This window comes from Scedosporium apiospermum, assembly GCF_000732125.1.
Source record: "Scedosporium apiospermum strain IHEM 14462 chromosome Unknown SEQ_SAPIO_0154, whole genome shotgun sequence".
NCBI classification, from domain to species: Eukaryota; Fungi; Ascomycota; class Sordariomycetes; order Microascales; family Microascaceae; genus Scedosporium; species Scedosporium apiospermum.
Genome location: NW_015971855.1, coordinates 1470790 through 1491596, shown reverse-complemented (window position 1 = coordinate 1491596; position 20807 = coordinate 1470790). Strand labels below are relative to the sequence as shown.

Sequence of the window (20807 nt, the reverse complement as noted above, 5' to 3'; positions counted from 1 at the left end):
TTGTGAAAATGTGCTGGATTGTGAAGCGTTTTGTCAGGCCTGCCGTTCCAACACCTGAAATCTACCTTCCTCACTGTGGCAAGGGGAATGAAAGACATTATTATCAGTATGGGCTAGGGTTGAGGCACTCCAGGCCCCCACCAATACATTTTCGACGGAGGTGAGTGGCAGGATAAGGTGGTGCCGCTAAAATAGTGACCCAATTCCTAACTTCAAAGGTTCCGCCAAGCCGACAGTAGCCACCCCATCGACATTGCCAGGTATTGAGGGATCGACACCATCCTAGCTACTGGTGATTCGAGAGGGACGCAGCAGCAGCAGCTAATTCAATCGAGATATTGGAGGCAAGATTATTTTGGCTCCTAAGGAGGAAAGGCCTTTCCCGCGTCATAAATGAGACTGAGCTGTTCACGTCAAGGAGAAGCTTTAGGTTAGAATCAAAAATGTATTCGGCCCATTAATACACTTTGGCATTGCATATAGATCAGGGACGCGGAGAACTCTCACGAGTGTCTATTAACATGCCGAAACCTCCCTTTAAAAGACTGGCGGCACGGGTGGGCCCCAGATGGACAAGGCTTCGGGTCCAGCCTGCACCTTGGAGACTTCAGTCTCGATATTGACAACATCTCCATCCGCATAGTGCTCCTAGATCACAGCAGTCAGAATCGATCTGTGGAAAGTCACCAACCAAGAAGACCACATACCACGACAAATTTACTGGGGTCGAACCAGTAATCAAATACCTGGCTTCCAAGGACATGCTAGATTGAATCCTGTTAGTCAAATTCGAAATTCGAGTTGGGGGTTAGGATTTATGATATGCTGGTTTCGCGTACCCTACCAACGCCCCAGCAAAGCTCATGACCCTGGCTTTGCAGATACTGATGTCCTAACTGCTGAACATCGAAATCATGCACTTCGAAAGCCGAATGGGCCACCGCAGGCGCTGTATTAGCCTTGCATGGCTTGAAGAAGAACGAATGATGATCGGTGTATTCGAGGCCGCGGTCGATGTGGAAGAAGCAGGTGATTGGCTTTCCGTCTCGATATACGAGGTCGGATGGAGCTAGAGATAGGGTTTTGGTGTACCAGTCGTACATCTCTTGGTATTTGCCCTCTGGATAAGTGACTCCGTAATGGCCCCATCGATGGATAAGAGCCGGCCCAGTCTTGAATCGATGGAATTCTCCTTTTCGCGGCTTCTCCTCCGCGTAGTTGACAACGAGTTTCTCCAGGTGAGGAGCCTCTGCGTCTTTCGGTGTCTGTCCGTGGACCAAAAACACTTTAAAACCGATAGGATCCGTCAACGTTACGATTTCTCCGCCGCCGGGAGCATCTAACTTGCTAATCGGACTGGCACCTGGTAAGCGGGCAGCCTTCTCGAGCTCTTCACGAGATTCGACCTCATAAGCCGCGCCACCGAACTTGCTCTCGCCATCGGCTTGTTTGGCCACGTAAACGAAGGGTTCTGTGCCATAGCCCTTGAAGAAGATCTGCCCATCGGGACGTTCTTCGGCGATTTTTAGTCCGAAGTCTAGGTAAAATTTGTGTGTTTTGATTAAGTCATTGTGGTAATAGACTGTAAACGCTGTGCGCAGAATGCGGACACGCTGATCATTTGGTGGGAGAGGCATCTTCTTTGCGAATCTTGGGCAAATAAAAATTGATAGGTAGTCTGCAAATTATATGAATATCTTGAAAACATAGGACTTCATTAATTTTCTCGAAGTTGGACAACATGTTGAGTCTATAAACTTCTCCGGTCCTGAGCCGTTATAGAATTCCAGACAGGGTTCCCAGAGGATGACACGATGGAGGAGGTGCACCACCTTTTCCGGGTTCAGTGGCAGAAACGTCTCCCGGAAAAAGTGGTTCTTCCGAATGCGTTCCCAGCACATAATGCTTGAAAATGGTAGTCAACCTCCCCATGCACCACAGGGGGAGAAAACAAAGGGAGTCTTGTGTTCTGACTTCCACTAAACATATTTATACATTCTTCTGCATTTCCCCAGTGTCACTCAATCCAGATTGGCGGCACGTATCACCCACCCCCCTACCATCTACGCCATCAACACCCTCTACACCTGCACATTACAAGCCTAAACAATGCCTTCTAGACTTGTTGCCTGGGATCGACTTGTGCGCTACATCCCCTCTAGTGGTGAAGCCGAAATCAGATATGGAGAGCCTCTTCTTGAGAAAGATTCAGATGTGGACTCCATTGCACAGCTAGCGCAAGACGGCAAGCTCCAAGTCAAAATGCTAGAGGGCCAAGACATCTGGAGCGCAAGGCCAACAGATAGGGTTGAGACTGTTGGACAGCTTTTGGGACCACTCGAAGCTGGAACAGTGCCCATCATCCGATGTATCGGGCTCAACTACAAAACGCACAGTAAGCTCGCTCGCCTTTCACCTGCATGCCATAGACAGAGCAACAACTAAATCACATTGCCCACAGTCCTGGAAACTGGTCGCCCTCTGCCAACCTGTCCAACTGTCTTCACGAAGCCCAGCCCTTCAGTGGCTGACCACGGAGAAGATATCCCTATCCCCAAGATAGCGCAGGAGCAGTGCGACTACGAGGGCGAGCTTGTCGTGCTAATTGGGAAGGATGCCAAAAACGTGTCAGCGACCGATGCACTGCAATACGTTGCCGGATATACGGCCGGCAATGATGTCAGTGCGCGCGATTGGCAGCGAGAGGTAGGCAAAGCGGGACCTGTTCCGCAGTGGACGTTTAGCAAGTCTTTCGACAAGTATGCGCCGCTCGGTCCTTGTCTCGTGGCTTCCCATGTTCTCGGTGACGCGCACGGCCTGTCTTTGAAGACGTTTGTCAATGGGGAACTGAGGCAGAATACGAATACGTCGGACCTGTGCTTCGGCGTGGCGAAATTGGTCGAGTTTTGTAGTCAAGGACAAACTTTGCAGAAAGGATCTCTGATAATGACTGGGACTCCAGGTGGAGTAGGATTGTTTATGAAACCCCAAGCCTTCTTGAAGGACGGCGATCTGGTTGAGGTAGAGATTGGGAAGATTGGTAGAGTAAGCAACCATATGAAATTTGAATAGAGCCTGGCTGGCTGGGGCTTGAGTTCAATATGTTCCTTCTTTCCTCGTCACACTTGCCCTCTCTACTCTGAAGTGTTCGTGGTAATCCATGACAAGGCTTCTTTCAGAGGTCTCTTTGGAGACGCAGGAAATACTGTACCGGAGCTCTGTGGCCATGTTTCCCGGTATGTGGAAGATTTATGCCTTAACTTCAATTTACGGCGTCGTTCATTATCATCCCCTACGATAGGCTGGGGTTTCAGCTCGAGATAAAGGGAGACAGAGGTAATAGATAGAATACTGAGCCAATTTCTAAGTCTAATAAATCTGTGAAGCGATATCAGCTATCTTGTAGATTGGCCGTGGCCGTATATACATGGTCAACGTCACAAGTTCAATACATCCTTGTCAACCTATCATGTGTCCAAGAGCGTGCTAGTTTGGATGGCATCTAAGCGACCTCGTTCGTCTGGAAATTCTTCCCGAGGATCCTGTCCAACACCTCGCAGAGCTTGCCAACAGGATCAGAGACGAGTTCCTGGCACCGCCAAGCGACAAAGTGATCAGGCCGCACGAGAACAGCGCCTGTCTCTCCCACGCCACGCGCATTGAACCAATCATTGTAGCAGTCAATAAAGTCACCCCTAAATCCTATCGTGTGGGCGGCAATTTCCACTCCAGATCCTGTGCTTGAGATCTGCTTGGCTGCCTCCTTCCATGCCTCCCCTCCAATGCCAGTCAAGAGAGTGAAACGGCCCTGACCAGTGATGTCGAGAGTAGAGATTCTAGAACCTTGCCCATTGGCAGCCACCCAGACATGGGGGAGATGGTAGCCTGGATAAGTGCTAACCTTGACCTCCCTGAGAGCATTCAGGTGTCCAAAGGTGGGCGGTTCGTCACCAGGCTCGATAAAAGTAGCCACGCCCTCCGACACGTAGACTTGGTTCATCTGGATGCCCAGGGCCTGCACTTCATCTTGGGTATTCGCAAGTGCCTTTCGAAGATTCTCGCGAGCCTCCGCGCCCTTCGAGGTTCCGGATGCGAGTGTGTCTCTGAAGTTTTTGCGAGATTCGGGATCAGTTCCAATCAGAGCCCACAGTCTCCGGTGAGCCAGCATGCCATCGTTTGCACGTCGAACGACACCATCTCCAACCGGTTTGCGCTCGGGGGTCAACGAATCCAGTAGAGTCGGAGAAGCCCAGCCCTTGAGAACGTAGGCCAACTTCCAGGCAAGGTTGAAAGCGTCGGAGATACAGGTGTTGCTGCCCAACCCATTGATAGGAGGATGACGATGGACTGCGTCGCCGATACAGAAGACTCGTTTTTCTTGATATCTGTCGGCAAACTGTTCACGGATAGTCCATCTGAATGTCGAGAGAATTTTGATGTCGACAGTATCGTCTCCAATTAGTTGGTGGAGGCGTTCCTGGATAACGTCATCAGGCTGATCGATAGGATTGAGGCCTTTGGACGCGGGATGCATCGACACAACGAACTCATCCCACGGCCGAACCATCCGGAAGTTTCCTACCGCAGCCCATTCGGGGGCACTTGAGTTCAGAACCCAGTTCAAGCTTCCGGTTCTGTGGTTGAAGTACTTGGAGAGATCGCACTTGATGTGGACATTGAAGGCGTCGCTGTGTGTGACTCCAGAGATTGGAATACCCAGTTGCTCGATAACTTTGCTGTTGGCACCATCGGCTCCGACGAGGTATTTCGCTGTGACAGTGTAGGTGTCGTTGGTGTCACGATCCTGGAGCGTGACACGGACCCGATCTGAATCCTGCTCAAAGCTGACCATCTCGGTAGAGAAGCGGAATTCAGCCCCAAGCTTTGTGGCTTCCTTAACGAGAACAGGCTCCATGAGACTTTGAGGCAAGTCAGACATTTGACACGGACTCGCGAGCTCATAGTCACCCTTCTGCTTGGGATTGTTTCCCCATGCATAGATACGTCCAAACTCTTCGCCCGCTAGGCATTCCATCCAGGAGGTATGCTCCATAACTGAGACATTGTTAGCTGAGTGAATGAGGAAAGAGTATGTGAGAGACTGTCTACTTGCATTGAACTGAGCAGGCTATTTCATTCATCTGGCCCTCAATGCCGGCATCGCGGAGGACTTCCATTGCCCTTTGGTTGAAGATGTGCGCACGAGGAGTGTTGGCAGTGCTCCTATGCCTAGAGATCGACATGGATTTGATTCCCATGCGGCCGAGGAGAAGCGCCGTCGTGGCACCTGATGGGCCGGCGCCGATGATAAGCACCGGCACCTCCAAGTTGAGCGAGCCTGGCATTGTGATAGATGAGGGAGCGTAACGAGCGTGACCGAGGGTTTTTGGACTGGTAGTAGAGAAAAGTAAGAAACAGAGGTAGTTGTAAACTTGTTCAACGGACAGGCAACATGTGTGAATCGGCGAATGATTCAATGTCTGAAATTCGCGTCTGTAGCGCGTTCCTTCAGGAGAATAAGAATCCAACAAGCTTCCACTTACTCCGGACGTATCGTACGACTTCTTCTTCTTCCATGACGGCCATGTGCCCGGGTTTGGTTCAAGCTCGGCATCTCATCTGGGGGTCGAGCAGACTCCAATATCGAGACCGGAAGCTAATACCACTTTACCCGTGGCCCAATTCGACCTGGTCTCGAACCGGAAATTGGAGACGATAATTCTGGGGAACTTGCCGGCCCCACATGTCGAGGGCGGAGCGCTCCCCATAGCGACGATCTTGAACTTGTCTCGGCCATTGTTGCTGGGATTATGGCAATCCGTCTCTCTTTGGAAATTAGGGCCTCCCTATTGGGAGATCTTTCGCAGTTCGTTTCTTGACAGTGAATTCTATTCCCTTTCGAGTCCGTGATCCTTGAACTCAATTCCCAAAACACTGAAAAAGCACATCCGAGAGACAGACATAGTTCATTGTCCCATCAAATACTCCATCCAACAGCGTAAGGTCGGTGCGTTTCGGGAGGTTGGTTTGTTCTTGGCTTTTGATCCGCCTCTATGAACTTGTACAGCGATCAGGAGCAAAGTATTGCATATTGCTCCAACATTCTGTAGTCACGTCAACTACCCTATTTAGGTGGAATTCTAAGATGGACTGTCATTGGTATGGTCAATTTTCTATCATGAGGAGACAGCCTCGCTATCTAACATCGGATAATCCTCAATAATGAAGTGTAGGGATGGTCCCTTGAGGAAGTTCTTCGCGTCTGGATGAGCAACGGATACATATTCCGGATCGTTCAGGGCAGCTTCAAGATCTTCGATGGAATCAAAGTAAATCTCAGCAACCCCAGCGAAAGCCTCAGACTGGTTCATCTCCGACGACCCGCGGAACAGCTCCGGTCGCGCGTGGTATTGACAATACCGAGTGACCCGACTCCAGAACGGCTTGATTCCTTTAATGAGAGCGGCGTGCTTGTTAAGCCAGTAGTCCGAGAATGCGTCCTGGTCTAGGCCGTCCGCCGATCGAAGGAAAGCCAGATACTTCACGCCGCGGACAGGGCCATCTTTGATAACCCGTTGTCTGGTGTAGGTAGTTGTGCTCGCTGGGGAGTCGAGGAATTTTGCCTCATCTGGGAGTACAAAGTTGGGGAAATCGGGCTGGTCGAAGAAATCTATGATACCGGTCTCGTACACGTTCTGAAAGGTCTGCGCGATACCGTCCCATCTTGGGTCTTGTGGCAATTTCTGTTCCAACGAGGCTGGCATAGGAAGGATATGATTTTGGATGTATCGATGATGGCACCGTCGAAAGTCGGGTAGAGAAGGCAGGAGAGTCCCGTGCACGCCATGCCAGTGGGTGTTGAACTGGTCGCGCGTTAAGTCTGGCCGGCGTTTTAGTAACGTGAATCTGGCGGGTGGGTAAGACTCCATGGTTGCGTGGTTATGAATGACAGTAATGAAGGTGTGTTTCTTAGGAGGAGGATGGCAGGCACAAAAGTGAATTAGAAGCTTACGATGTCTTAATCGGAGAGTGTGGGGGGTTCTTAAGAAAGCTAAGGACAACTTCCATCTCCCCTCCACCCACATGGATGCGTGGATCCTACCCCTTATGGTCTATCGACTCTACTCCACTTGGCGAAACCACCTTTCCCGGGACATCATACACACCCATACAGTCGGCAATACTGTGACTAGGGATATACCCCACACTCGCACTCGTGAGATGCCCTAATCAAGGAAGCACGCGGCTTCTTGAACCGGGCTTGGCGCATTGTCTGGGAAGAAATACTCGAAATAAAAAATGTTAAGACATTGAGCTGAGACATCTCGATGATTACAAGATACTACGGCGACGCCACCTTACCCCAACCATGGGACTAACCTCATTCTGCCACTGAAAGGTGAAATAGGGCTAGGGTAGTGGCAGTGAACGCAAAAGTATGGGGTAATGTCAACATGAAGAACCGTGGCCTGGACCTGAAGGCCGGTCTCAGGTCTCACTGGCGATGACTTATTTTTTTGCCGCATCATGGTCTCTCGGTCCATTCTCTATGGCCTCTCTGCATAACTGAGCCAGCTAAAGAGCAGCAGGCAAAGGTGAGCTTAAGAAGTTTATTACAGTATGAAATCCTAGAAATGCAAGCTCGTACTTAATTATCAATCACGCTGGATATTATTTGGTTTAGTTCCGAATACAAATAAAATGTACCTTCAGCTTAAGGAGATCGAGCAAAACTGTTTGATTTCCAGTAAGGTTATGACTACAACGGCAAGAAAAGAATTTCCAGAGCTCTTCGGACCCGACCCTCGCGACATCTCTTCAGATCCGGTTTTCTCAGTCTGATATTTTCTCATCCAATGAGACTTCCGAGCCCCATCCCTTCTAGTAGGCGTATCGGAATTGCGGATTCTTCATGTCCGTCACGTCATCCTCAAAGGCATGTTCGAACCCTTCCTTAATGCCGGCCTTGTCCCTCCTATTATTCTCCCACACGCAGTATTGGCGGTAGACAATCGTCAGAGCGATAGCGGCGCAACAGCACGAAAGCACGGCAGTCCATCCGGGAAGGAACGCAGGTGAATCCTTCTCTTTGAACAAGAGAGGTGCTACGAAATTGCCGAGGGTATATCCGATAAACAAGCCAGAGGAGGCAACGGAACGCTTAGTATATCCGGCGTTGTTGGCAGTAGCCAAACTATGAAGATAGAAAATGAGGATTAGCAGAGGGCTTTTGAATCTGAGATTGTTTTATTCACTTACCCCATGGTTGTGCCAAAGCTTCCACCCCAAATGGGGAACAAGTAGCAAGCAAAAAGCAGGGCTCCCTTCTCGGACCGGGGGAGTTTCCAGAGCAGCAACGATGCTATGCCGGCTACTGCGTAGCCAAGGATAATAATGTAGCATCTCATATTCTTGTACTTGTAGGCCAGGTATGGCAAGAGAATGTTGACAATACCAGCGGAGAGGCCATAAGGCATATTCAACAACATGGTGTTCAGGCGACTGAATCCGAAACCGTTGATAATGATAGGAATGAAGCTCGACCCTGGACCGTTGGGAATCATGTTCAGGAAAGCTAAGGAGAAGAGGAGCCAAAATCGTACGTCAAGTAGCAGCTCGTAAACTTGTGCTTTCTTGAAATGCGTGTTCCTTACACCGGAGTTATTCGATTGTAGCCTTGAGATGGCAATGAAGCGCTCCCGATCACTCAAGCCGCGGACCCGGATAGGATCTGGGGGGAAGAAAAATAGAAGCACGAATGACCAAACGACTGTCAGCCCTCCAGCTAGGAGGAACATGTATTGCCATGATTTAAGGGCTCCGGATGTGATGTGACCCAACCCGTAGTTGATCAAAGGAGAAATAATTGCGATGAAGCCAGCTGCAGATAAAAATGTGAGAAATTGAGACGACTGAAACGGGATACTGGAGACTCTTACTGGAGCTATACCAGATTCCCTGGCGCAGGGCTTGTTCCTTCTTCTTGTAGAAGGAACCTACTGACATCATGAAGATAGGAGAAACACCAGACTCCAAGAAGCCCAGGAAGAATCGCTGGACGTATATCGCTTGGAAGGATTTGCATCCAGCTGCCGCCATGAGGCATCCGCCCCAGACGAACACAATGCCGAATATAACCCTTTCAACAGGAAACCTTTGCGCCAACAAAGTTGCCGGGACCGAGCCCACAAGGAACCCAAGGTAGAAAATGGACGCCGCGAATGAGTAGCGGTTGCCGACATTAAGGCCAACATCTTCGCGAAGACCGAAAATTGCCTGGATGTATCATTGTCAGCTGCCATTGTTGAGAGTCCCATCTCAGGATATTCTAAAACAGAATTGCACTTACAGCTTGTCCCAAGATGACCTTGTCATAGAATTGGAAACCGTAAGACAGGAACAGCAAGGTTAGAAGACGCTTATCGATCTTTCGAACGAGCTGCTTTTCTTCTTCCTCGGTCCATTGTCTGTCGCCGGTGTAAGCAGCGAGGACTTTGGTGCCCTCATCGTTGTGGACGACGTCAACGACGGGCTTCTTGCCGCAGTCGTCAATGTTCTCAACCTCGGACTTTTCGCCCATAATGTCGGAGTTTTTCTCGGTCGTGGGTGCAGTCATTTAGCGAAAACTCTATCTGCTCTGGAGCAAGTTGATGACTGGTTGGAAGAGCCTGGGGAGAAAGTTGACGAGAACTTCGATCGGACATCACAGCCTTCATATGTGAATTCGACGCCTTGTTCATGTTTCTACATTTCAGGAAGAACATCTGCATCCCGGAGTCATTGCTCTCCCATTAGCGTGATGAAGACTCCGTCCTGGAAAAAGTGGTTTTCTTTCTTTTGTGGAGCAGATCAATAATTCCATTCTCCAAAGCGCTATGTCCTTCTGGGGAAGTGGACCCTGCGATGCGGGGTACTGGGGAAATCCATCTAGTCGACAAGACTCAATGCCGATATCCCGGTTGCTGGGATTGTGATGGGGTATATCTGCAACCCCAGAGATCTACATGTCTCTTTTCGTGATGATGCAGGATGGATTGCATTGACAGCTCTTCGCCAACGTGATGGGGAGTTATCCAAAGTGGCAAGCCTGTGTGCTAGCGTCAAGATGTGCCGGGATTCGAACATCCACAGTGTCGGGTAAAGTGGTCTTCTGTTCATATGAACCTGGCCTTGCTTGGCTATGCTTCGTGGGATTGTGAAGAATCCCCATGGGGAAGGGCACGCTAGTGTGAGGCTGAAGTTTAAACTACATCAGGAGGAGCATTTCGGGTCCGATGGGTGATCATAATATGCAGATTCCCATAATCGTTGTAAAGATTCTTCCCGGGCGTCTACCGTACCCGTGTGTAGATCTTAACGCTTTTGTGCTACTGAGGCAACAACATCGGGTTCGAGTGGCTCCGGGGGCTGCTTTCACCAGATTCTAGACCCTCTGCACTAGGGGCCAAAGTGACACCTATAGTTGCACTTGAGGCCATAGGGCCAAGGATGGTCAAGCCTACAGAGATTGTCTGTCCAAACATCACCCATATCTGTTTTGCAGGGAAATTTAGGCGCACCGGCTCGATCCTGTCCCTGCTGTTTTATTCCTATTAAGGATATGCCACCGGAGAGTGGATAAAAGCTGGGGGATGCAATTACTGTCTTCAAGTACATGGGAGACTTCATTATCTGCAACTTCTTTTCGTCCTGGCTAAAGATCTAGCGAGGTGGTTTGTAGAGAATATGGAATTTCTTCATTCGGAGCCTACTTCAGACACCAAGAGAAGGCGAGACAACTTATGGACGACTATGTCGGATCCGAGGAGAACGATATCAAGGACAAAGGCGGCAAAGGTGGACACTGGGGCGCGAAGACATTTATCGACGAAGCTGATGTTTGAAGGCGGAGTAGAAGAAGCCTCACCAAGAAACAGCTTAGTTTTTGGGAGACCAAGACTAGCCGCTAATCGGACCTTGACTCTTATTCTACTTAAACGCGACCAAAAAGTATTGAGTCCATACCCTCACAAGGTATCTCCTGAGTCTTGATTTTCAGCCAAGAGTGTGACATTTGTGTATCCTTGAGGAAAGGATCTAGGATTGGAGAACCCGGCCAACCGTATCTCAAGAGTTGAAAAATGACGAGCCAAACGAGACTTTGGGGTGAAAATTCAATCGAGGTGCTCGGGTACCCGTACCTTGTCGCGAGCCAAAACAGGAGTTTACAGCACCCGCTAAGAAGAGGGGCTTCGGGATGGCAAAGTAATTGCTCAATGGTAGCGCTAGTTCCATCGTAGCCATGACGGATAATGCGGTTCTGTGGTCTCTGGTTGTCCCCGGATCATGGAATCAGATCATCCGATGATCGATTTCAAACTCAAGCTGCCGTCGCTGACAGTTTGGACCACCGGGTTTCCACTTCCTTTAGGAACCTGCTCCGAGCCTCAGTCTTCGACCTATGGAACATCCTAGGTTCATGAAACACCAAACCACCACAATCGCTCGCGGAAGCATGTTTCATTGCGTTCTACGCTGAATTGGGAGGACGACCCGTGTTGAGGTCTCCGACAACATTACCTTCTGCCTCTTGTCTGAGCCGTCGGCAATTTTTTCTTTTTTCTTTAATCCCAACGCTGCTTGTTCGGATAAAAAAAAGGCATCACCAATTTGAAAATGTAGACAAGACCATGAGAATTATTAGAATTTGTGCTACTGCAGGAATACAACTGACCAAAGATATACTTGAGGGCATCGATAGGGCAGGCTCCAGCTGCCCACTTTCCTCAGCCTGCCCGGCTCCTGATATGCAAACCGAACCAGTCCCTGTTGTCCTACTACTTCAGTACGACGAGACGTCCGCTCAAGCTTATGCTTCTGGCCCAAAGAAAGTCCTGGGCCAAATATTCATTGCCGTTTTGGTCCCTTCTCCAACGGGGAGACCTGCATGTAATGTCCGGGGATCACCGCTCCCATCGGCTAGCATGTTCGGCCAGAACAATGCGTTGCCAGCAATGGGCCGGAATGCAAGACCGCCGTCTTCGTGCTCCCTCCAGATACGGTTTCGTTCACTGCTGCGATCTTGAGGTGCGATAGGCCGTGCTTTTGGGAAGTATGTCTCGCCTTTCGTGCAGTTGGCTTCGAGGACAACGAAAAAGGTGGCAACTCGATTGTACATCCTCTTCCGGGCCCCATCGCCGTTCTTCAGCCGCGGCTGTTGGAACCAGTCATGATGCAGGTCAAACTTCTGGCTAGCGGTGTAGTGGACCATTTGTGCAACACCCATTTCGTCTCGTCCGGGAGCCATCAAAGTCCCCATAAAGTTCTCCGCCCTCTTGAGGACACACTGGACAGCCTTGTCGCCATCGGGGAGAGGCGCACTCCATGACGTGCGGCTCTGCGATTTGGTGTCCGAACCATATCCTGTAATAGGCGACGGGACAAGTAGATCCTTTCCCGCTTCCATGATAAGGTTTGCTTCTTTCGGAGTAACGAAGTCGTGAATGTAGATCAGCAACGGATCAAAAGAGATCAGCTCTGTCGTATAGTTATGTGGTGAACATTGCCACGTCTCGGGAGTTTTCAACGGGAAGAAAGTGCCCTCGAGGCGAGGATATACCAACTCGAAGGCACTTGGGATAATGTATGCTAGGCTAGCGCCCAAAGTCACTGATAATACTTGACTAAGACTCGCCATTGCGGGTGAACAGAATTGTAGGTATTGCTTTCTCGTGGACTAAACTCCCGACCAGCTAGTGAGCCTTCATCGGGTTGTCCAGGGCACAGAAGAAATGAAAAGCCAGCGTGGTCGTAAACGGGATTATCACAGGTTATTCCGGGTAAATAGCGATGTCGAACCCTTATCATCGGGTCATGACGGGAGATTCCGGTCCCGGAAAACCGGCTGCTGGGTTGTAGAGGTTGAATCGAGAAATTACGGTTGAACTTCTCGTTCTTGCATGAACTGGCTGTGCAGTAGAAATGCTTCCCGCAGGTTATAGAGAAGTAGATTTCGAAGCCCGCTGGTGAGACGGCGCCAGCATGGCCTCGCCCCCTTAATGAATGGAGCGGAAGTAAGAGACAGATAATAATAACTGCCTCCTACATGTAACAATTTTCCACTTGAGTTTGTGTATCATTCATTTCTGAGTAGATCTCTGCCAGTCCCTTACTCATGGCGTTTGAATCTAGGGAGCCTCAAGATTTACATATTTTAATCGCCAGTGCTGTTAAACTGTCGATGAACATAAAACTAAATTGATCCATCTTCTTATTACCTTACCGATAATCTTAATTAGGATCCCTTTTGACGAGACTTTGAGTATTGCGAATTTGGTGAACTGATATCTCGACATCTGCTGGTTCATCGTTGACCACGTCAATGGAATGCTCTTAAATTCTGATGTTTCTTGATCGATATTATGAACTCCAACCGCTCTCCCTCATTCAAGCTACCTTTACCGATCCGGCTGACAGTATGCCGACGTCAAGGACCCAGATGGATTCCAACCGTGAGGCTCGCATCTGTAAGGCCTGATAATAAATATGAGGTCGAGAGAATTACGGAATCCTCAAATCTTCGTTGGCCTCGGTCCATCACCACAGGCATGCCAGGAATTACTTGGATAAATGAACGGCTACGCAGGATCTAAGATGTCCATAGCCAAAAATCATTTCCAAAAGTTATTTCCAATCTGGAGACGGATGTTTTGGGGCTCTTTGCAGTAGTTTCGATATCTCCTCATGATCTCATCGAGTCGTATCGTTGAACCCCACACTCGAACCACACAGGCTCCAGAACACACTCCTTCATACTCCTTACTGGTAGACGGGAGACTCGGATATTAGCCCGTTCTGCATGAAGAAACTAGCGCCACCCACCAAACCCAAAGTCAAGGCGAGATCAATATTAACCCGTTTTCGGTTAGACGGCATCAATAGGCTAGTCCAAGCACATCCACAGGAAAGGGGACAGCTGTCTGCAAAAGCATGAAAGGCATTTTTAAGCCGCTGACTAAGTACTCCGAGCTTAACCAAAAGAGGAATAGTTCAAGACTGCCAATGGAGCTCATCCTCGTTCTTCATCGGGCCAGCCACTCCCCCTTGTTCAAGAAAATCCTTGGGATTGGCTGCAGTCTAGCCCCCACCCCCGACCACGATATTTGATGTGGAACGGATGACCGAAGCTTGCACGTTGCTTTGGACACACAATGGACTAGTGCCATGTATAACCCCCGCTTTCCACACGGTTTTCTTCTCCAGGGATGTAGGGGTCCTCCCCGTCATAAATAGTGTGGCTGCTCTGAATGCTATCCGCGCTCGTGGCTCCACCCCCTCTCCTTTTCCTTCTTGCACCATTTTAATACCAGTAAAAGCTCACCTGGTAAAATGTCCGAACCGCAGCAAACGACGAAAGTACCCGAAACGACGGCTGAGGAGGCTGTGCCTAGTCCCCCGACTGCCGATGCTGCTCCCACAGAAGCCGCTGCTTCCGCGGAGGCTGCTCCCGCCGCATCAGCGATTCCGAATACTCTCCCAGGACAGTACTGGGTCCAGGTTCGCTTCCCTAGCGACAGGATGATGCCAACGACATGGGCAACGGCGCTAATTAATCCGAAATATAGCAACAAAACCTAGCCAGAGACGATGATGACGCCGATTCAGCGTGTGGAGATGACGGCGCGAGCAGTACCGCTTCTCTTTCCTCCTCGATCCTCAAGTACAGGACAATCCACGGTCGAACATATCACAGTGAACAGGGCAATGCGGAGTACTGGTGGGCCAGCCCTAGATCCTCGATTACAATGGTCTACTTGGGCTAATGGCAGGCGTACACACACGCTAGGGGTGCAAACGACGAGAGGGCGAACGAAGGTCTAGATATCATGTAGGTACGACCCAGTGGTCGCGTACCCAAATCGAAACTGACGGCGACGGGTGGCAGCCATCACGTTCTTTTACTTTCGCTTGAAGGACAACTTTACAAAGCGCCATTGAAGAAGGACATCCAAGTGCGCTCTTCCTCCTCCCCATCAACTCCCTTGAAACTCTCCAGCTAACAAAATAGCGCAGAAAGTTGTAGATATCGGAACTGGTACTGGTATGTCGGATCACTTTAGCCCCTGGTGACACGGTCGTATAGGACAGATACTTACGAATGCCACCCTTGAATAGGTCTTTGGGCGATGTATGTGTTTACGGACGTTTTCTAGGCAATTAAAACCCAGTGCGCTTACTGAGATAACAGCGATTTCGCGGACGAATTCCCTAACACGGAGGTTATCGGCACCGACCTTTCACCTATCCAACCGAGCTGGGTTCCCCCCAACCTCCAGTTGTGAGTCTCCATCCTCCACTCCACTCCCGGAGGATGACGATGACCAAATTCAACATTGTTAACAAATGCCCCCAACGCAGCCAAATCGACGACTGCACGCAAGATTGGACCTTTGGCGAGAACTCTCTCGATTACGTGCACATCCGCTGGATCTTCGGAAGCATCAAGGACTGGACGGCTCTCTTCCAGCAAGCCTACAAATGCCTCAAACCCGGCGGTTTCATCGAGACGCACGAGCCCTCGACGTCCTTCCGAAGCGACGACGGCACCGTACACGAGAAGACCGCCATGAGCCAATTTGGCAAGTTCTTCGAGGAGGGCGGGAAGAAGATGGGCCGCTCCATGACGGTGCTTGAGGACTGTATCCAGCGAAAGGCCCTTGAGGAGGCCGGCTTCGTTGAGATCAAGGAAGTCCATCTCAAGGTGAGTTTGTTTACCGCGTCGCGCACCCGTCTTCATTTCAGTTTCTTTTCCGTCTTTCTGTCCCTTTCCTTTCATCATTTTCCACGTTAGTTAACTCATGTTATTAGACCCCGATTGGTAGCTGGCCGAAGGATCCCAAGTTGAAGGAGATCGGCACATTCCAGCAAATGGCCGTCGAGCAGGATACCGAAGGCACCATGCTCTACCTGGCTACCATGCTCGGCTGGAGTCGCGAGGAGGTCATTGCTTACATTGCCACCCTCCGACGCGAGTTCCGCAACAAGAACATTCACGGCTACTACGAGCAAAAGATTCTTTGGGCCCAGAAGCCCGAACCCGCAACTGAGGAGTAGATATAAATACGCCACTTGTGCATGGATTCCAACCATGTGAGACCCTCTTCTCAAGCCAACCCCTGGCTTGCTTTCCAATTTGAGTCGATCCGCTTCTGCTTGCTGCGAGCGCTAGCTTGCCACGTCTTGGCATGTGTTGGTCCGCGGCGTTTAACATAAAAGGGATATTTAGTTTAGTTATCGTTGTTTGACATTAAGGGATAAAGCCTGTAATGATTTTTAGCGACCAGAACATGAAATCGATTGATAGCATTAACGCATATTAACGAATGGCTTTGTCTCAAGTTAGAGGTTTATTTTCATCACACCGATACTTCATATTCAAGCACCAGTGATAAAGACATGACGCGGTATGATTCCTGAATGTAGGGTGGCCCAGTTTTGTCAGAGACCTTTTTCAGGTGTCCTAAATGATCAAATCATCGTGCCCTTATCATCCGCCCTAACATCAAGACGTATCATCACAGTTCTTCCACAACCTTGGGGAGCAAGATATCGTTGAATGCCCAGAGAATCGTCGTGAACTGCACCGACCAGGCAGCACCTGTATACCATGTAGACCGGTGCCCCTGCAGCGCATATTGCTCCTGAATGAAGCCCTCCTTCAGATCGTCGAGACTCGCCCTCAAGTGCATTGCCCCGTGGTCCACAAACGCAACGAACTCGAGGTCGTCTACATCGCCATCGGGGAGGGCACCTCCCTCGATCAAGTTGGCAAGACTGTCGCGGACCAGTTGTCGAGCGCCTTCCTCATCGAGAGTCTTGTCTCCCACGATAAGAACTCGGAACAAGTCGGACTCTGCACCCATGTAATCGAAACGGGCAAGAATCGGCGCCTTCGGGAAATGGTAGTAGTCGTCAGGTGCGGCTTCAGGAACCGTATTGACCAGGGACACGTTGATCTGCAACGAAGGGTGAGAAACTATTCCGGCATAGACCGTCGAGTAGTCAAATTTCTCAAAGACCCCTAGCTCCCCTTTGTCAAGATCGAACGATTCCATGGCTTCGATGGTCGGTTCAAACGCGATGAGCAGTCTCTTGGCGATAATCAAGAATTCCTCGCCGCTCTTCGACTTCGCAACAAGCTTGACACCCGTGTCATCTCTCTCCGCTTTGGCCACAGTGCTGGAGTAAAGCACGTCATCACCCAAAGAAGCACCAATTTTCCCATACAATTCGGTGTTGTTTCGTGACAGAGGGCCAAATGTAGGCGCAGCACCGACAAGCGCCCTTGCCATCGGCGCACCGAAAACCTGCATGACGTGGAGCGTTGGCGCATCAGTCCAATCGACGACGCCTGGCCCGGGCACTTGGAACATTTGAGGCATGGCGGCGTCCAATTCGTACTTCTTCGCGAATTCGCCAAATGGTAAGAGGAGGTCCTTTGGGATAGCATCCGGTTCGGGAAAGTTCCAATAGCCAGGTAGGATCATATCTTCATACAGCTCGGCAGCCTCCAGAAACCGATTCAAAGCCGCCACTCGCTCATCGTTAGCTGGGTTTATGAATGTGCTCACGTTGAGCCCGGTGGAAAAATCCGCGTAGGCGCTAGTCAGAGCCCCGCGTGTAGGGACGCCAGTTGTTACGTTGAAGCGCTCAAAGAAGGCTAATGCGTCTCCGTATTCGAGATACGACTGCACTCCGTACTCGAACGTTTTCCCAGAGCCATCTGCGTAGGTTGCGACATGCCCTCCCTAAGTTTTCATATACTCGTAAGCTTCTATAGCGCCTTTACAAGTTCTGTTCGAGAGTAAGGAAGAGTCGTAAACTCCCTCGTCGAAAAGGACCTACCAGGCGATTCTGCTTCTCGACAACAACGATGCTTTTCCCAAAATCCTCCTTCAGCAACACCGCAGCGTGTGCACCAGACGCACCTCCACCGACAATGGCGACGTCCCGCTCAATTATGTGATCCGCCGGGAATTTGCATTTGTTGATGGCCGCGAAAGCAACCCCAGCTGCACAGATGAGGTTAAGGGTTGTGAAAAGGTGCAATGGAGGCATAATGGACTCAGTCCCGAGACAATAAAATTAGCTCCAGAGAGTGTGATTGAGCTTGGCGTGGAAACGGAGCGATAGCGTTGCTCCCCTGCCGAGAACTATCTTACGTTCTTATATCTAGCGTCAGGTTCCCCTTGGCGGCGGGATTCGGTGGGACTCGAACGGGAGTTACACTGACATCCTGCTAGCGACGTTCATAATTGGTCCGGATTTATATAAGAGTAAGCAGTGGTCAGATAGGGCTTACCGTGTTGCTTTTAACATAAATTGACTTTATCTGCAGGATCATTGACCAGCCGTCCCCGAGAATGGTTGGATGCACAGATCTGGATTGGCTGGATTTCAATGGAAAACTAGAAACGGGCTGTGCAGGCGGGGTGCCTGAAGAGCCTGAATGGTACATGAGATGGCAGATGCTGACAGCATAACAATCGAGCGATATTGTGAGGATTGACCATACATATACGATTCTAACATTGCCCGGGACGCCAAGCCCATGACCTGCAGATCGCTTAAAGGATTCGGCTAGTAATCTTAAATTTGGGGTGCCCGTTCCTCGAATTGCTTTTGGAGTATTCACGGAATGGAGATGAGACTCCGAGGAGAGATCCCATCAACCGATGGAATAAGCTGGTGGCGTCAAACAAGAGCAAGGGGAAGAGGGGAACGACAGGCTTCACACAGCCCACACCAGCGGTTAGGGTTAGCAGTTGTAATATCAGTATTCGCCATCGATATAGACCGAAAAGTACCATAAATAATCCGCACATATTTTCGAGATGCAAAGAATGCTTTTGACTCCGGTTCTATTCAGCCAACAAACCCGTGCGCATGAAAATATTCGAAGGCCGCTCCCGCTGCTTGAATTCATCGTCCACGATATATTCGATCTCGGGGCCCTCCTGCTGAAAGCCTAACCGCTGATACACGTGCCTGCCCATGGCGGACGCCTCTGTGATTGCCTCCAGTCCACCTCGCCGTTTTGCCTCTTCCAGTCCCCATTGCACGAGTTTGGACGCAATACCCTTGCGCTGGAAAGCGGGGTCCACAACGCAAAAGTCCAGGACCATGACAGCGGGAGAGGAGGTGTTGGCTTTCTCCTTCACGACCTCGATCCGGCGTTTATGGAGCGAATAGTCGAGCTGGCAGAGATAGCGTTGTTGCGCCTTGTCACTCGGATAAAGCAAGTCAAGGTCCATGGCCTGGCTGAAGTCCTCAACGGGAGGCTGCCCACAGCCCTCCACTACGGAAGCCTGTACCCAGATGGCCATTCCAACAATCACGCGGCCCCCATCGCTTTGGTGATCTGGAACCGTGGCTTTGATGAAGGCAGTGGTGAGGTTCCCCTCTCTGTCCATCGTTACCCCGCGCCAGCGGTCCACCATATTTTTCACTCCCCTCGCATAGCCTTCGGGCGTGTCCCAGCCCGGATTCATCGCTATCCAGATTCCATCTTGGGTCTGTCGGCCAAAAGTCTCGCATGCGCAATGGAAGCCGCGCTCGATATCCTCAGCGCTATCGGCGAGTTCGATGCGGAGATCAAGAATTTGTGGAGACATGGTTTCGGATAGTTGTCAGGTTTCTGTGTTCACTCGCAAGAAAACGGTCGACGATGAACGTGATCCTGAATTGACTGTGCTTGCGACAAGGTAGGGTAGAGCCCTGGATAATCGTCCTTAAGTAAGATTTTGTTTAAAAAGAATGAATATAACAATGATGACTTAATCAAGAATATGGACTCGGTATATTTCATTTTACTTAAGAATAATTTTAGAACCCTAAGGATGAAAAAAGGATGTATTGAGTTAAAATATTTTTTAATATATAAGATTTTGCGTCGTCGTTATAAGTGACCATCACATCGGCGCCCTTCTTGAGAAGCAGCTTGACTATGTCGGCGTATCCCTTATTTGCAGCCAAGTTCAAAGGCGTCCATCCATCGTTATTCGCGACCGTCACATCGGCGCCCTTCTCGAGAAGCAGCTTGACCACTTCGACGTGTCCGTCGAGGGAAGCCGCGTGCAAAGGCGTCTGTCCGTCATTATCCGCGACCGTCACATCGGCGCCCTTCTCGAGAAGCAGCTTGACTACATCCTCGTGACCATTTGCTGCGGCCCGTAGTAGCGGCGTCTTACCCCACTTGTCCTTGGAGTTTGGGTCGACGCTATCCTCCACAAGCAGCAGCTTTACCACCGCCTCGCGCCCCTTCGCCGCGGCCAATGACAGCGGGGTTTGACCATCCCTATCCTTAAAGTCTGCATCGACGCCGTCCCTGGCGAGTAGCAGCTCCACCACCGCATCGTACCCGTACCATGCTGCTAGCGATAGCGGCGTCCAATTCTTACTGAGCGGCGTCCAATTCATACTGTCTTTGGAGTCTGCATCGATGCCGTCTTTAGCCAGCAGTAGCTCTACTACCGCCACGTGCCCATTCGCTGCGGCAATTAATAGGGGCGTCCGACCATTCATGTCCGTACAATTTGGGTTAACGTCGTCATTTGCGAGGAGCAGCTTCACTACTGCCTCGTGCCGGTTTGTCACAGCTAGCAACAGTGGTGTCCGACCATTTTCCGTGGTAACTTGAACGTTAGCACCTTCACCGAGCAACCTTTGAGCCGTGACGTAGCGTCTGTCGTGTCCTCTGAGTCAGTCGCATCCACCCTCTCTTCCCTATTCTCGACAGTCTAGTGTTCGGGATTCAGTGCATCCAGACA

General features: G+C 50.3%; 7 protein-coding genes and 2 pseudogenes across 7 annotated transcripts; 2 read left to right on the top strand and 7 right to left on the bottom strand.

Moving 5' to 3' along the window:
- Positions 1-537: 537 nt before the first annotated feature.
- SAPIO_CDS10170 (Uncharacterized protein) lies at positions 538-1637 on the bottom strand (the record flags this gene model as incomplete). Its single annotated transcript, XM_016783812.1, has 3 exons — positions 538-648; positions 708-764; positions 840-1637. 3 exons carry the CDS (start codon positions 1635-1637, stop codon positions 538-540), a joined length of 966 nt encoding a protein of 321 aa, XP_016639247.1.
- A 472-nt stretch (positions 1638-2109) lies between these two features.
- On the top strand, positions 2110-3072 carry SAPIO_CDS10169 (Uncharacterized protein; the record flags this gene model as incomplete). The annotated part of the gene is made up of 2 exons (XM_016783810.1): positions 2110-2395; positions 2462-3072. The coding sequence occupies 2 exons, from the start codon at positions 2110-2112 to the stop codon at positions 3070-3072; spliced, it is 897 nt and encodes a 298-aa protein (XP_016639246.1).
- Positions 3073-3502: 430 nt separating this feature from the next.
- SAPIO_CDS10168 (2,4-dichlorophenol 6-monooxygenase) lies at positions 3503-5345 on the bottom strand (the record flags this gene model as incomplete). Its single annotated transcript, XM_016783809.1, has 2 exons — positions 3503-5047; positions 5121-5345. The coding sequence occupies 2 exons, from the start codon at positions 5343-5345 to the stop codon at positions 3503-3505; spliced, it is 1770 nt and encodes a 589-aa protein (XP_016639245.1).
- Positions 5346-6176: 831 nt separating this feature from the next.
- SAPIO_CDS10167 lies at positions 6177-6929 on the bottom strand (annotated as a pseudogene; the record flags this gene model as incomplete).
- Positions 6930-7881: 952 nt separating this feature from the next.
- Positions 7882-9580, bottom strand: SAPIO_CDS10166 (uncharacterized protein; the record flags this gene model as incomplete). The annotated part of the gene is made up of 4 exons (XM_016783808.1): positions 7882-8194; positions 8260-8731; positions 8940-9276; positions 9350-9580. 4 exons carry the CDS (start codon positions 9578-9580, stop codon positions 7882-7884), a joined length of 1353 nt encoding a protein of 450 aa, XP_016639244.1.
- Positions 9581-11848: 2268 nt separating this feature from the next.
- SAPIO_CDS10165 lies at positions 11849-12676 on the bottom strand (annotated as a pseudogene; the record flags this gene model as incomplete).
- Positions 12677-14367: 1691 nt separating this feature from the next.
- SAPIO_CDS10164 (uncharacterized protein) lies at positions 14368-16092 on the top strand (the record flags this gene model as incomplete). The annotated part of the gene is made up of 7 exons (XM_016783807.1): positions 14368-14535; positions 14604-14786; positions 15052-15079; positions 15154-15166; positions 15227-15316; positions 15397-15739; positions 15847-16092. 7 exons carry the CDS (start codon positions 14368-14370, stop codon positions 16090-16092), a joined length of 1071 nt encoding a protein of 356 aa, XP_016639243.1.
- Positions 16093-16553: 461 nt separating this feature from the next.
- Positions 16554-19652, bottom strand: SAPIO_CDS10163 (uncharacterized protein; the record flags this gene model as incomplete). The annotated part of the gene is made up of 3 exons (XM_016783806.1): positions 16554-17786; positions 17884-18050; positions 18917-19652. The coding sequence occupies 3 exons, from the start codon at positions 19650-19652 to the stop codon at positions 16554-16556; spliced, it is 2136 nt and encodes a 711-aa protein (XP_016639242.1).
- A 195-nt stretch (positions 19653-19847) lies between these two features.
- SAPIO_CDS10162 (Uncharacterized protein) lies at positions 19848-20562 on the bottom strand (the record flags this gene model as incomplete). The annotated part of the gene is made up of 2 exons (XM_016783805.1): positions 19848-19871; positions 19948-20562. 2 exons carry the CDS (start codon positions 20560-20562, stop codon positions 19848-19850), a joined length of 639 nt encoding a protein of 212 aa, XP_016639241.1.
- Positions 20563-20807: the final 245 nt, after the last annotated feature.